General features: G+C 34.6%; 1 protein-coding gene across 2 annotated transcripts in view; it reads left to right on the forward strand.

Annotated features, from left to right (window-relative positions):
* Positions 1-13,327, forward strand: part of LOC136031107 (early endosome antigen 1-like) — a 122,265-nt gene that overhangs the window by 37,149 nt on the left and 71,789 nt on the right. For both annotated transcript variants that reach the window (XM_065710416.1, XM_065710415.1), the window contains exons 3-5: positions 3,378-3,541; positions 4,946-5,078; positions 11,491-11,608. In XM_065710416.1, coding sequence (XP_065566488.1) covers positions 3,378-3,541; positions 4,946-5,078; positions 11,491-11,608 — 415 coding nt within the window. The remainder of the gene's footprint in view (positions 1-3,377; positions 3,542-4,945; positions 5,079-11,490; positions 11,609-13,327) is intronic.

Raw genomic sequence — 13,327 nt, forward strand, 5'->3', positions numbered from 1 at the left:
TTGGTCATCAACATTCTTAGTACACATAATATTTTTGGTATTAAAAATAAAACTAAAAATTTAACTTATGTCGATTCTGATCCTTTTTCGGATAAAACAGGTGAATAGATGAGAAAATATAAAATGGAAGAGAAACGAAATTACAAACATCTCGGAACAGGGGACAGTCGTACTCTCTTGGCCTCACTGGATGTTTTAACCTGATGTATTTTACAGTATAATTCTTACGTTCATTAACAACAAATATTTGATCTGGTCGAGCTCTTTTATTTCATTCCAAGGATTGATAAAATATAAACCCCGGAAAATAGTTTTAAGGGGTGGTGCCTGAAAATATTTTTAATGAGTAATTACAAATTTAAAAGCTCAGTACAAAACTAAATTATCTATGATTCAGGTTATATGACACTTATATCAGTGTTACCAGATGGGACGCATTTGTGCCATTTGGTTGCTCGTTCAATATGATTGAAATTTAATTTTTCAAATCGGCACATTTTCTAAGTAATTTCAATTTGAAAATTGGACCCTTGGCGCATTTCCACATGAAAAAAATGGTCGTTTTGGTTTATTTTTACTTTTATTGTTGTGCTATCTTATACCAGGCATCTGGTAACACTCACGTGCACTTCTGCAGATACTCTGCGGAGAGAGAGAGAGGGAGAGAACGAGAGGAGAAGATGTAAATAGAAGGTGACAGAGAAGCAAAAGAAAGTGCAAACTAGTCGAGAGGCAGAAACCATATTTCAAAGCAAATAAATTAAAATGCTAAAGTAGAAGGAAAGGGCCTCATGAATAAAGTTTTAAAAGTTTATTTAATAACAGCAACAAAAGAATGAGTTAGATTAACGCTGGCTAGGGTGGGTCCAAAGTGAAATAGAGGGCATCCATAGGTACTAAAAGGAAATCTATAAATGTTAGAAGGTAGTAGTCGTTACCGTATTGTAGTTCTGGATAAAGAAAAATATACATTTGCTTTTTTTGTTTTTTTTTTTAATATAACCTTTTTTATTCACCGTATAATTTACCTTTAATTTGTTCTTTATAATAAGATCCTTCTTTTCATTTCCTCCGGAATTTAATTTTATTCAGATATTTGCTCAAGAAATTTTTTATTTGTAAATTTATCAAAATATTTTATTTATATTTAATCTAGCTGTCCATATTTTTTATTGTTTATTTTCATCAAATTTCTATTAAATTCATCGTTAATCTTTTGGAATAACTAATTAGAATATAAAAATTGGACTTGAATCTTAGCACCAAATTTACCCCAGTATAAAGCTGGGTAATTAAAAAAGTAAAAGGGGAAAAAGTAAAATCGTTCGTTTACCGAAATCATAACATGGCTGCACTTTAATTCCATTTTATCTGTGGAACTTGTGATTAATTTACAAGCACACAACTGTAACTTGCAGTGAAGCAACATAATATTCAATCATTGGATTAATTCATTTCAGATCTATTTGTTCACTTAACACATGGCAAAAACATCTTCCTGATGTCCGACCCTTGGGCTAGACGTTCAATTCACTCTGGACGCTGGGTATTCAGGCAGTCAAGTGCCAAGCTTTTCTGCTCAACCCTCACTGATTACCTCCAAAACATTGACCTTAAATATTTGACTTCTAAAAATCCTTTTTTGCTGTTTTGATTTGAAACTGAAATAATACTGAGATTTTGCATTAGTGAAAAAGTAGTTAAGTCTTGTTCCAGCAATGAAGGAAAATAAAACACTAAAACTAACCATACAACACCAAAATAACAATAAAATACCAGCAATCAAGTTTTTAAGCAGAGGGGGTTTTACTAGTCAGTAGTGGTTTGCCAGTGACAACTACTTTGGCGTAGTTAAAGGGCAAATTGCGACATTTCGCAATGGATCAACATTGGTTTAGAGCAGTGGTTCTCGAACTTATTTAGACAATGTTCTCCTTTTTACCCACAAAATATTTTAGGGACCCCTTCTCAGTTACCGGTACTAAGTAAACTGTAGCTGAAATATAAATAAATTGGCAGTTCTAGAGTCAAAGGGTTGTCTTTTATTTTTGTTGGCCGGCTGCACACCCCCTACAAATTTTTGCGGACTCCCAAGGGGTACACCTACCACAGTTTGAGAAGCACTGGTATAGAGGATCGCACCAGCTCTCACGAAAACTAGGATCAGATCCGATCGTGATGCGATATGAGAGTTGTGAGAAGAAATAAATATCCAACAGATAAAATTTATCAACTCTCTTATTAGCATTATCCTTGAAGATGAAGTCGGGATGTTGACGTGGTTATTACACTAATTTTGCCACATTTTGTGTAGTAATGCTTTTTCCTGCATATTTGATAGATGCCACCACTGTAGAACGCAAAAATAACTCTCAAACATCATGTCCTAGAACATAGAATTACACCAGCTCTTTCGAACGAGATGTGTACCCCAAGGGAGGTGTGAGAGAAAAATAAATTCTCAAGAGACGGAATTTGCCAACTCTTCTAGTCGGAATTTTTACGCGGTCATCGCACTTATTTGCAACCTTTTCACCTAGTAACAATTTGTCTAGACGCTCACTAGGTGGAACTGTAGACAACAAAACTACGGTTTTTAAACTTCCGTCGCCTCAAAATTTCTATTTAGAAGCAATTCTTCTATCTAGATGGCGGCACTGTATGATGTACAAATCGTGACTGTTCAACCACGGACTGCTCACGAAATGGCAAATTATGTATTATGCTTTATATTATCGCTTATTCAGTTTACCTGAAAGAATGTTTAACTTTTCCAGTTATTTTCAGTTGTTAGTTTAACGAATCATTGCAAAATCAAAAGAATTTCCAGTTTAGATTGATTCCAAATTTGTAAAATGTTAAATGAACATGTTAAAACGTATGAGATTGATTTTGAATAATTACAGAAAGAAAGGGATACGCTTCGCGAAAGGGATCTTATCCCCATGAAAACATTACCATCAAATTCTGGATGACCAAGAATCAGCCAACATAATTTTCAAGTTGCTAACAACGAAAGTACGAATTTAGTTCTTCTATATCCGAAGTGCGTTTCTTATATATGTATCTGTAAGATCTATTCACTAGTGGCGAACGTATAAAACTGTTAGCTGTTGAATTAAAAAAAAATTTAGCTCTAATAAGAATGGAAAACTCCTATAGTTTTGCTACATTTTCGTATAATTTTCTTATAAATCGCCTGTTAAGCTTTTTCCAAATTTGTCCCCCCCCCTTGAACTTTCGGTCCTCTCTCCCAAACTTATTTATTCTTAATATCATTTTTATTTTGTAGCAGCACCTTTACAGCCCTTAACTGGACTCTAGCCTATATATGTGACTTTATCCAGTGTACACCAATGTACAATTTTCTTTTTCAGTTACGAGTTATTTGTGTCCTGTCTGCAAAGAAAGTTTTGACAGTGCTGTCATCTTGGACAAACATTTCGAGAGTGATCATGCAGTCAAGAAGTCCCAGTCACATGATACCAAAGATTTCCAAGTTCTTCAAAATGAATTGTCAGATTTGAGCGCAAGTTTGAGGGTAAGCTTAATTATTTAACGTATATAGCTGTGGACAATATTTTATTGATCTTACGTCTTTTGTTATTACCTAAAAATCTTGTAGTAAATTTTCTCCTGAGAGATGGGTGGATGTTGGAGGGTGCTGGCCCCTAAGAAGTGAGGTCTTTGGGTTTAAGCTCCCCCCTTCAAATCTAAGGAATTTTATTATATTGCCTATAATCCACTTGTATAATTGACTACGCTGGTAATTTTTAGCCATTCACTGATGAAAATTATTTAAATTCTGACAGACAACTTGGGCCTTCACCTCTATACCATAAAAGGCGATTTTGAAGATTCCATCTTCAAATTATCACTTCTACCAAAGTCCTGCAGAATTTGTCTTCATAAATGGAACCGTGAAGGCTATGGTAACAAACAAGAACACAAAACACAACCCAATAGCGATGAAAATCATTATTACATTATTACAATATTACAATATTACGTTATTATATTATTACAATAGACCACCACAATTTTAAATCCAGACAATAAACCTTACTCAATTGAATTATTTATAACAATATGGCTCAATCAAGAAGTTCTTGAGAATCTTTGCCCATTCAAGAAAAAATTTCCTGTAAAAAGATTTGTTTTTCAATAGGTCTTCCTTATTTAGTAGCCACCCGTTTGTTGATTAACGACGTCTTCAAATTGTCCTATCTTAGTTTTTATTTATTTTGATTTTCATCGCTATTGGGTTGTGTTTGGTGTTCTTGGCATGGAGCCAAGCGAGCATTTCTCTTTATGTACTCAGTTTGTTTAATCAAGATGGTGAATTCTATGCGTATTTTATGAGTCTAACCTGTTTTGTTTCACACTGTGGGATCGAGTGGAAACTTTCTGGAATTTTTGTGTGGGGGTGGGGGAAGGGGGATAAAAGGTCAAATGGGGTAAGTAGACTTTAAAATTCAAGTCGGATGGGGAGAAGAAGTTTATTTCTTTGGTCCTCAGAAAAGATTATACGTTGTGTTTTTCTTCTTTTTTTGTTTGTCGTCAGACTGGCTCTGCTGCAAGTCTCCTATATTTTCTATAAATTGCAGAAGCTTTAAATTGCAGATAAACATCCGACATTAGCACATTTATACCCATACATAAACAGGCAGCTTTATTTATTTTACACGCCATTTTTCAGACTGGTGAAACAAATTAATTAACTTTGATCCGAGACAGAAAAGAACCGAATAAGGCAGATCTCCTATCCTCTGTATTGAAGAAGCTTGAATTCCAAAGAATGTTTCTCTACAATGTTTGTCAATGGGAATGTTTAATCGCGTATCCGTGTTTTATTGTAGAAAGGATATAGTGTACCGAGTAACATGCCATAATCTAGGTCACCTCTTTTTCTTCGGCCCTTTTTCTTATTTTTTTTTTTCCACAGGAAGAGAAATGGTATTCCGAGGAACAAGGACGGGAAATTGAACGCCTCCAAAGCCTATTAAAAACAAATGGTGCTGACGACTCTGATCCAATAAAAGGTCAATTATCTTCTATGGAAGCAGCCAAAAATGCGCGTAAGTTTTCAAAAGCCTACGCCAGAAATTTTCAGTTTAGCCGAAAATTTCGTCTAAGTTTAGCCGAAAAATTTCGTCTTAAAGGTTTTAGACGAAGCAACAACGCTGGTTGCAAAATCAAATGTTTCTGTGAAACTGAGAAAAAGCTAATTGGATTTAATATTAGCAAACTATACAAAAGTTAAAATTTGGGATGAAGATGGACATTTAAGATGTAACGATGGTCTTGCGGTCATTGCAGCAGTAGTTTGTGGTGAAAAGACTGCGCAAAAGGTTTTCTAAAAAAAGTTATTAATTTATCTTCAAAATCTATTAATTGCCCATCCAGCCAGTCCAACTTGTTGCTACTCCATAGTACAAGACAATTTTCGTTATGTAAAATTCAATGTAGAGCTCGAGTCTAATTACCATTGTCTACGTTACGGACGAAATTTTTCTGTAAGATTACGTAACGTAAAGTCGTAAGTTATGGTTGTGCAAAAGATTCTATGTGGTACTGTCAAAGCACCATTGCTCTTCAATATATTAACACTACTATCTTATTTAGAATTCTCATAAATATAAACATTCTCTTTGGCATAATTTTCGTCTTTTCGTAGTTTATCCAAACGACTTCTCGAATTTCAACTTTTTCTTGAAGGCCAGTCGCACTTTCAGTTACGAATCGGAATTTATGGAAAATTTATCGTATACCCACACATATTAACTGTTAGTATGATTAAGGCTACCACATTTACCGCAAAATGATTTTTTTTAACTTAGTCATTTTATGCTAGATATTTCTCAGATATCGTGATATGTCAGATATCCTGAAATAATCATCAAAATCCTCATAAATCAAAAACACAAATCACAATCAAAACCACACAAACACAAATTAAAAAACACAAAATAGAAATATCTAGGATTTAAAGCAAGTTGTGCTTGTCATGTACAATTTCCTTGCATAGAATGCATAGAATAGTGCCACCTAAAAACAAAAGGAATTTGGAAGATTCTGCTGCAAAGACAAAAGCTAAAGCATTAACGCTGCCAGGGAGAGGGCAGGTGAGAGTTCTAGTGAACTTTCTCATAAAAAGAAAGAAAATAGCAGATTCTGTGAAAAAGACCCAAATGAAATTCTCAAATTGAAAAGCCTATTTTTCACGGGGGGAGTATTTTCCAGGGGAGGGATACTGTCCGCGGGAGGGTATTTTCCGCAGAGGAGGGTGTATTTTCCGTGGGAGTTCGAAAACGTATTTACAATATTTTATAGCGTATCTTTCATATATACCTGTTACAGAGATATTGCTTGAAGTTGTCTTTTTCCTTTTCTGGAAATTTGAAATTTTACAAAAAAAAAAACTTGACCGGAAAGGGGGCTTAAAAAGAAACTAAAAAAATGATCAACAATTTGTTGATATGCATTTCTGTTACGTTTTTATGATTCAGAAAAAAATTTGGAGGGTTCACCCCCCCCCCCTGAATATGGCCTTGACAGCCGTGTTTACTACCAGAACTGCTACCACAGTACTGTCGACAAACCTACCAAACCCAACAAACCTAGTTCGACGATTTTCATTTTAACTCATTTTTTTATTTCACTATTTTAAGTGCCAAACTGCTATTTTTTTTATATACATGTCATTTAGAAAATCCTAATAGAATTTTCCTGAGGGAGGACTTTCTCAAAAAACCAAATTGTGCAAAATCGTGGATTTTCCATAGGACATGAATTTCCCTTAAGGGAGTTCGATAGATAAAAGAACATGAGGTAGCAGCTCCGTCGGGCCTCCTACCTGTTCCGCCAATGTCAGTAGTTCAAACTGTGACAGGGATTTTAGTGTTCTCGTAAACTTTGGAATGATCCAAATTTTCGCCACATTTTCTATGAAAACTTTTGAGAAAAGAAATAACTTTTTCAGCTCTTTAATTTAAGTTTTCTGGTTTTCTTGGATTCAACATTCAAATACTTTAACTTCTTTGTAAACCCCACTGAATGGTGATGGAGGCCGGAATGTTTTTCATAACCACAAATTCATGTGGATGTTAACACAGGACTGACATATGTTTCGCAAGGCAATTTATCTGCCAACTTTATCAATCTTATTTGCTTTGGCAAAAAATGAATGGATTTTAAAAATTCGAATTTTATCGACAAAACTGGGAAAACTTGTTCAAATTACAGCTGTTGTTATGGAAAATACGAATCTTTATTTAATTGAATAGCTTAACATTTCTGTAAAAGTTTGACTTTGTTTATTTTGCTGTAAAAGTGTCATGTTTTTCATCTAATATTTTAAACATTTCACTTTTTTTGTCCCTTTGTGGTAGGGATATGTCCTGTCCCCATCACAATATCTAATAATAGTAAAGTCTTTAGCCCAGCAAGGTTTTAGCCCAGTGGTTTCCTCAGAGGACTGTCCTCTTGCTTCTTTGTCACAGAAAAGAATGTTTATCACAGATAGAGGGCAATAGTGCCTATCATTATATAGTTGCGACCTAATAAAGAGGGAACCACAGTCCTTACTAACCAAAAATGAAAACAAAATCGTCTTTAAATAAATTTTAAAATGTAAGAGAATCACCATTTCCTCTGTTCAATCAATAATTAATGACGAAAACAAACTTTAGGATATTTAGAAGAAGAGCTGAGAAGCAATTGAGAACGGTGGCAGTTCGAGATAAAAAGTAGGCTATTCTGTTGGAATTCCCATACCCGAAAACTCTCAACCTGAGTGAATCCTCAAACCCTCGAAAACTCTAGTGACTTGAGCAGATACATCCTCAGAAATTGATATTTTATCGTCATTAAATTCTTAAAACTTAATCCTCTTCAACCCTCTCATTCCTAATAGATCCCGACGCTGTGCCGATTTATCGGTTGTGAGCTGGAATGCCGCCGGTATCGTCATGATGGCAACGCGCCGTCTGTCTGTCTGTATTTAGACTATTTTTTTTTTGCAGTGATTTGTTGATTTTGGTGTGGTTAGCAAGGTAGCGTGCTAAGCAACTTTATAAAAGTTTATAATATTAATTTCCAACCAGAAAATGGGGATAAGGGACAGAGTATAAAAGTTTATAATATTAATTTCCAACCAGAAAATGGGGATAAGGGACAGAGCGTATTGGGGGGGGGGGTCTGAGCTCACAAAAATTTTGCAAGACTTCCTTAAAAAGTGTATTCTCTCACTCACAGCAGTCTTCTTGCAGCATAGTTTGATAATTTATCTGAAGTGGCTCAGAGCAATAAAAATTGTCCTCTTTACAGATCTTATTTACTTCTTTACATCTATCAAGATTGTTGCCTTTTAAGATATACTCCCATCATGATCCGTAATTTGTTATTTCCTCTGCTATTCCATCCCCTGGCTCTAATTTCCAGCATATTTCATTGCAGAATTTTTAAGTTTTAATCTTGGGTTTAAGGATTATCAGTTTCCGCCTTTCAAGTGACTATACATGCCGCTATGCGGTTAGAAATTTGGAATTTATAGGAAAACAAAGTTTTATCTTCTGTAAAAATTTCTCCCTTCATAAAACGACCTCTGAATGTAATCTATTAACAAAAGGTTTAACCTGCTTGGCTCTATGACAATATTGAAAAGGCTATTGTTGGGAGCGATTTCGATTTGTTTGGAATTCTGTATACTGAAGACTGAGGGGGGGGGATAATACATTCAATCATTATTTCTGTTTTAAAACCCAGATCAGAACTTTAGCTCAGATCCATTATTCTAAGTTAAGAATATTTCTAAGAAGCCGTGTGTTGAAAGTATATTCTTAAACTCTTGCAGCCAAGGTCGTATTTTGCTTATTTTATTGCTTGCTATTCAACTTCAGCAAAAAAAAGAAAAATGAAATAGGTAAAACCAATAGGAAAACTGTAAATTCGGTAAAAGAATAAATTATTTTAGGTTATAAACAGATTTTACTTACTTAGTTTAAATTGAGCTGATTTGGTGAAACTGCGAAAATCCAAAGTTAACAAATTTTACATTTTACCATATATGTTTCGAAAGTTCACTTGGATTTCGGAAAGAAGAGTGGAACAAGATTAAAATCTTGTGTGAAATTCAGCCAAATCCTCCACTTTTTTTCAAATTTGCCGAATGATTTTTTATTTTGATTCGGCTTTAACTATATTTAATAACTAGACACATCACTACGAGACTTGCTTCGCAGAATTTACAGAATTTCGGTTTTCGGTACTTTTGGTTTCATGTACAAAATTTAGTACTTCCGAATTTCGGACCTTTTCTACTGGACCTAGGAAATGGTATTGAAATCAGATTGAAATTTTGGACTCTCTGACATTTTGCTGCAAATATTTCGTATTTTTCACGGATTCAGTATGGTTTTGGACTTTTGGTCCAAATTTTACCTAAGCTCAAAAATTTTGGTGTGCTGCTCTTCCCCTCCGTTGTGACGCCCTGCTAGAAGGGAAATATAAAGCAGTATCCACTTTCTTTTACATGCATTGTGGTTTCTATTGTTCAAATTCTGTCCTAGTTAAAGCCCCAAAACCGGGCTACAAATGTTTTTTTTCTTCTCCCCCAAACGAGCGGAGTCCTTAGCTTCTTTTGTGTTATATTGAACAGGAAGAAAAAAAGTTGCTTCTTTATTGTGACACACACTGGGTTGAAATAATTGATTCTCTCATTACTATATTTCTTGTATTTAGGTTGTATTTTAGCTGTTTTACCATGATATTAACTAACTGTATCGATTAATGATCCGATTAACGGGAAAAAATTGAGTTCAACTGACTAATACTATGCTATCTGTGACCCCAGGTATTATTCTCCTATTTTACCTATACTAAAGGCCTAAGGATAGTATTCTGATCAGTGTGAAGCCGTTGAAGCTGCTAATTCAATGTCTTATAGTAGACTGACTGGGTCAAACCAGTTGTATCCACAATTCAAAGGTTGAAGCTGTCATTTCTACGTCTTATTGTAGATGACACTGTTTGCGCAATCGTATCTTATCATTTAACCGAATTCCTTACTAAAAATACACTTATAATCCATTAGTCGACCTCTTCATTTAACAAATTTAATAAAGAATAATAAGTGATGATTTAATTAACTATAAAAAAACAGTTCGGCTGATTGATGCTACACCATTTATCGTGCTGGCAGTTTTTCCTCTTCTTTATCAATGCTCATGTAGCACAATGGACTGATGCTCTGCTAGGCAATACGGGCCCTGGGGTTCGATCCCCCTCCCCATAACAAGGTTGGAGGATAAGCTTGCAGCTTGTCCCTGTAAAAAAGACCCAGGAAATGAAACGTGGATTCGACACCCTATGCGCCAGCAATGGCTCTGGAGGATCCGGAGATTTATCTTTCATCCTTTTTTTGGTAACCTGGATGGAAATGTGATCGATGATTGTTTGAATCTATATAATAGTCTGTTTGAGAAGCCAAACAACCAACTTTAAGTCCGTCTTTGAGTAACAAAAATAACAATCATGAAAACTAAATTTAGAGTTCTAATGGGAAATATTAGTTGTATTGATTTTTCGTATCTCCTTTTGCTACATTTGCTTTACGTTGAGCCGAAGATAAAAGAACCACTTTTACCAAATTGATGCATTAGGTATATTTCTAAATACTAACCCATAATGAGCACACTAATATATCCTTAAATATTTTATAGTCAGTAACAAACTATCTAAGAAACCCCCCATCCAGAAAAAATAGTGGCTTAAAAATCATACTTTTTTGTGTTTGGATTGGGTTAACTTAGGCCTAAATGTCAGGCTTGCTATTTGTCTCTGTAAAAAAAAAAACAGGGACTGAAACGTCGAATCGACACCCTCTGTGCCAGCAATGCCTGTGGGGGATCTTTATTTATCTATTTTTTTTATATAATAAAAAAAGAATTGGCGAAACATAAATGGAAAATATTAGTGTATTGATTTTTCTTATCTTTTTTTGCTACATTGTTTTTATCTTTACTGCTATGTTGGCAATTCGAGGCCCTTTGCGCCAGAAATGGCTCTGGAGGATTTTTATCCTTTATCAATGCTAAAGAACTAAGGATCCGATTCTATTTAGTGTCAAGCGGTTGAACCTGCTGATTATCTGTATTATAGTAGATTGACCCTGTCGGCGCAGTTGTATCCGCCCTTCAACCAAATTTCTTAGCTATAACATTGAAATTTAACTCAGTTATTTATAAATCGATATTTTAATTTAACAAATTCAGCAAACAATGATTTTTGTTTCAATTATGCAAAAAAATGTTTAATTAAATATCGTTGCGCTTAATGGGGTAAATTGTAGAATATTTTGTATTATGTTTGATTAAACACTTCTAATAATGGGTCGCTTTTATGACGGTTGAAAGAAGTTCAAGAGAAAAGGAAATGTAAAAGAAAGAAAAAGGAAACAGAAAAGAAGCATAAGACTGTTGTCTTTTTCAGTGGTTTCAGAAGTGATGCTACTTAAAAGACAGCTTACGGAAGCATTGGATAATGTGGCAACCCTTAAAAGGGAGAAAGAAAAAGCAGAAGAAGAGGCCAAATCCTATGCACTTGAAAGGTTAGTTAAGCAAGCAGTATTTTCTTCAAAATGGAGATTCGGCGAGATCAGTCTGTGTTTTAATTGAATAAAAAGTTTTCTTTTCTTACCAAATTGAAAGTGGTTCAGACACAAAACAATAAACCGCAAAAGTTCGTAAATTTTACTCATTTCCTGATATTAAAGCCCTCACAGTAGCGTTGACTTATTAAAAAGCGACGTGTACCATATGTATTAGGATCTTTTTCTCATTTTTTCAGGGTTATAATAGAGAACGGAATATCATAAAAGGTTAGGGAAAATCCCTTTCAATTTTGTAATCTCTGATTTCTTGTATTCTTTGTAAGGGTTGAAAGTGATTGGGAGGTAGCCTGACGTCCCCTCAACGCTCCATTTGTCCTGGATCTCATCGCAGCCTCGCATTACGTTGGGTTAAAATTTCAAGGTAGCCCTTTTAACCTTAACAAAATGTTCAAAATCTAAAAGTATGTGCTTGGGAGACCAGTACAATAACTGTAGCCCATGATTCAATTATACAAACGCCCATTCATCATAGATTACCGTAATATATGTAAGTTTGGGGGCGCTGCTCCCACCCTCTAAATTCTAGGGTTGAATTCGTGCTTAACTGAAAACAAAATATCTTTTAGACAGATTTTTTTATCATAAGATTTAAAAAAAATAAAAATAACAATCAAGTTCTCGTAATAGCAACCTGTTGTTTTAAGTTATTTGTGTTCCTTTTTAAGTTTGACTTTACTGATCCTTTTAATTACTGTTTGTCTTAGGTTTGCCTACTTTATAATTTTATTTCTGTCTTTTATGCTTTCTTTATTTTCTTTGGAAACCCTATTTTTACGACATTCCTTGTTATAATTTTACTAATCTTTGAAAAAAAGTAAAAAGGACATGTGCAGTTATCAACGCCATCTAGAGAAACGAAATATTTAAGCACCCATATTATCACTCACAGTGAAAGGCAATGTAACATTGATTTTATATAGTTACTATTTGTACTATTTTATATATTACTATACTTAATATAGTTTACTATTACTATTTTTGTGTTAAATAATTATCATTAATTCAAAGATTTTGTAAGAAAAAGCAGCCTAAACTAGCGTTTCAAAAAAACTTTAATACAGTCATATTATAGGCAGTGCAATAGCACTGCCTAAATAAAGAGCGAGATGGGCTCAAGGTTATATTCATTTATTTATGATTATTTTTCTTCATCAAGGTACTTTGTATGGAAGAAATTGTCTCAAAACTTTGGAAGGAGCTCATTCGATTGAAAATTGAAAGTTCTAGTATCCTTTTCACGAGTTAAAAAGCGATTGGAGGGCAACCAGTTCCCCTCCCACGCACGTTTTTTCCTCAAAGATATCCGATTAAAATTTTGAAATAGCCATTTTGTCCAGCATATCTGTATGGTCCATTAACTATATCTCTGGGGATTTTACCCCCTCCCACCTCATTACCCTCGGGGCAAGGACTGTAAGTTATGCAATTGACCCATTGCTTATATATGGTATTTGGTATCAGATAAGGGGCGCATGTTCTACCCTTGGTGTCAAAAAGGCCAAGAGTATTCTGGTAAAACTTTCAGAGAATGCTGCGGGGAGTCTTGAACTAAATCAGAACACATGCATGCAGGTTGTAAAAAGGCCATATCTCAGGAAGGACTTAGCGGGAATGATCACGGGGATAATCAATCGATCAAAAGGCAATTTGTGCACG

Source organism: Artemia franciscana, chromosome 9 (assembly GCF_032884065.1).
Source record: "Artemia franciscana chromosome 9, ASM3288406v1, whole genome shotgun sequence".
Lineage (NCBI taxonomy): Eukaryota > Metazoa > Arthropoda > Branchiopoda > Anostraca > Artemiidae > Artemia > Artemia franciscana.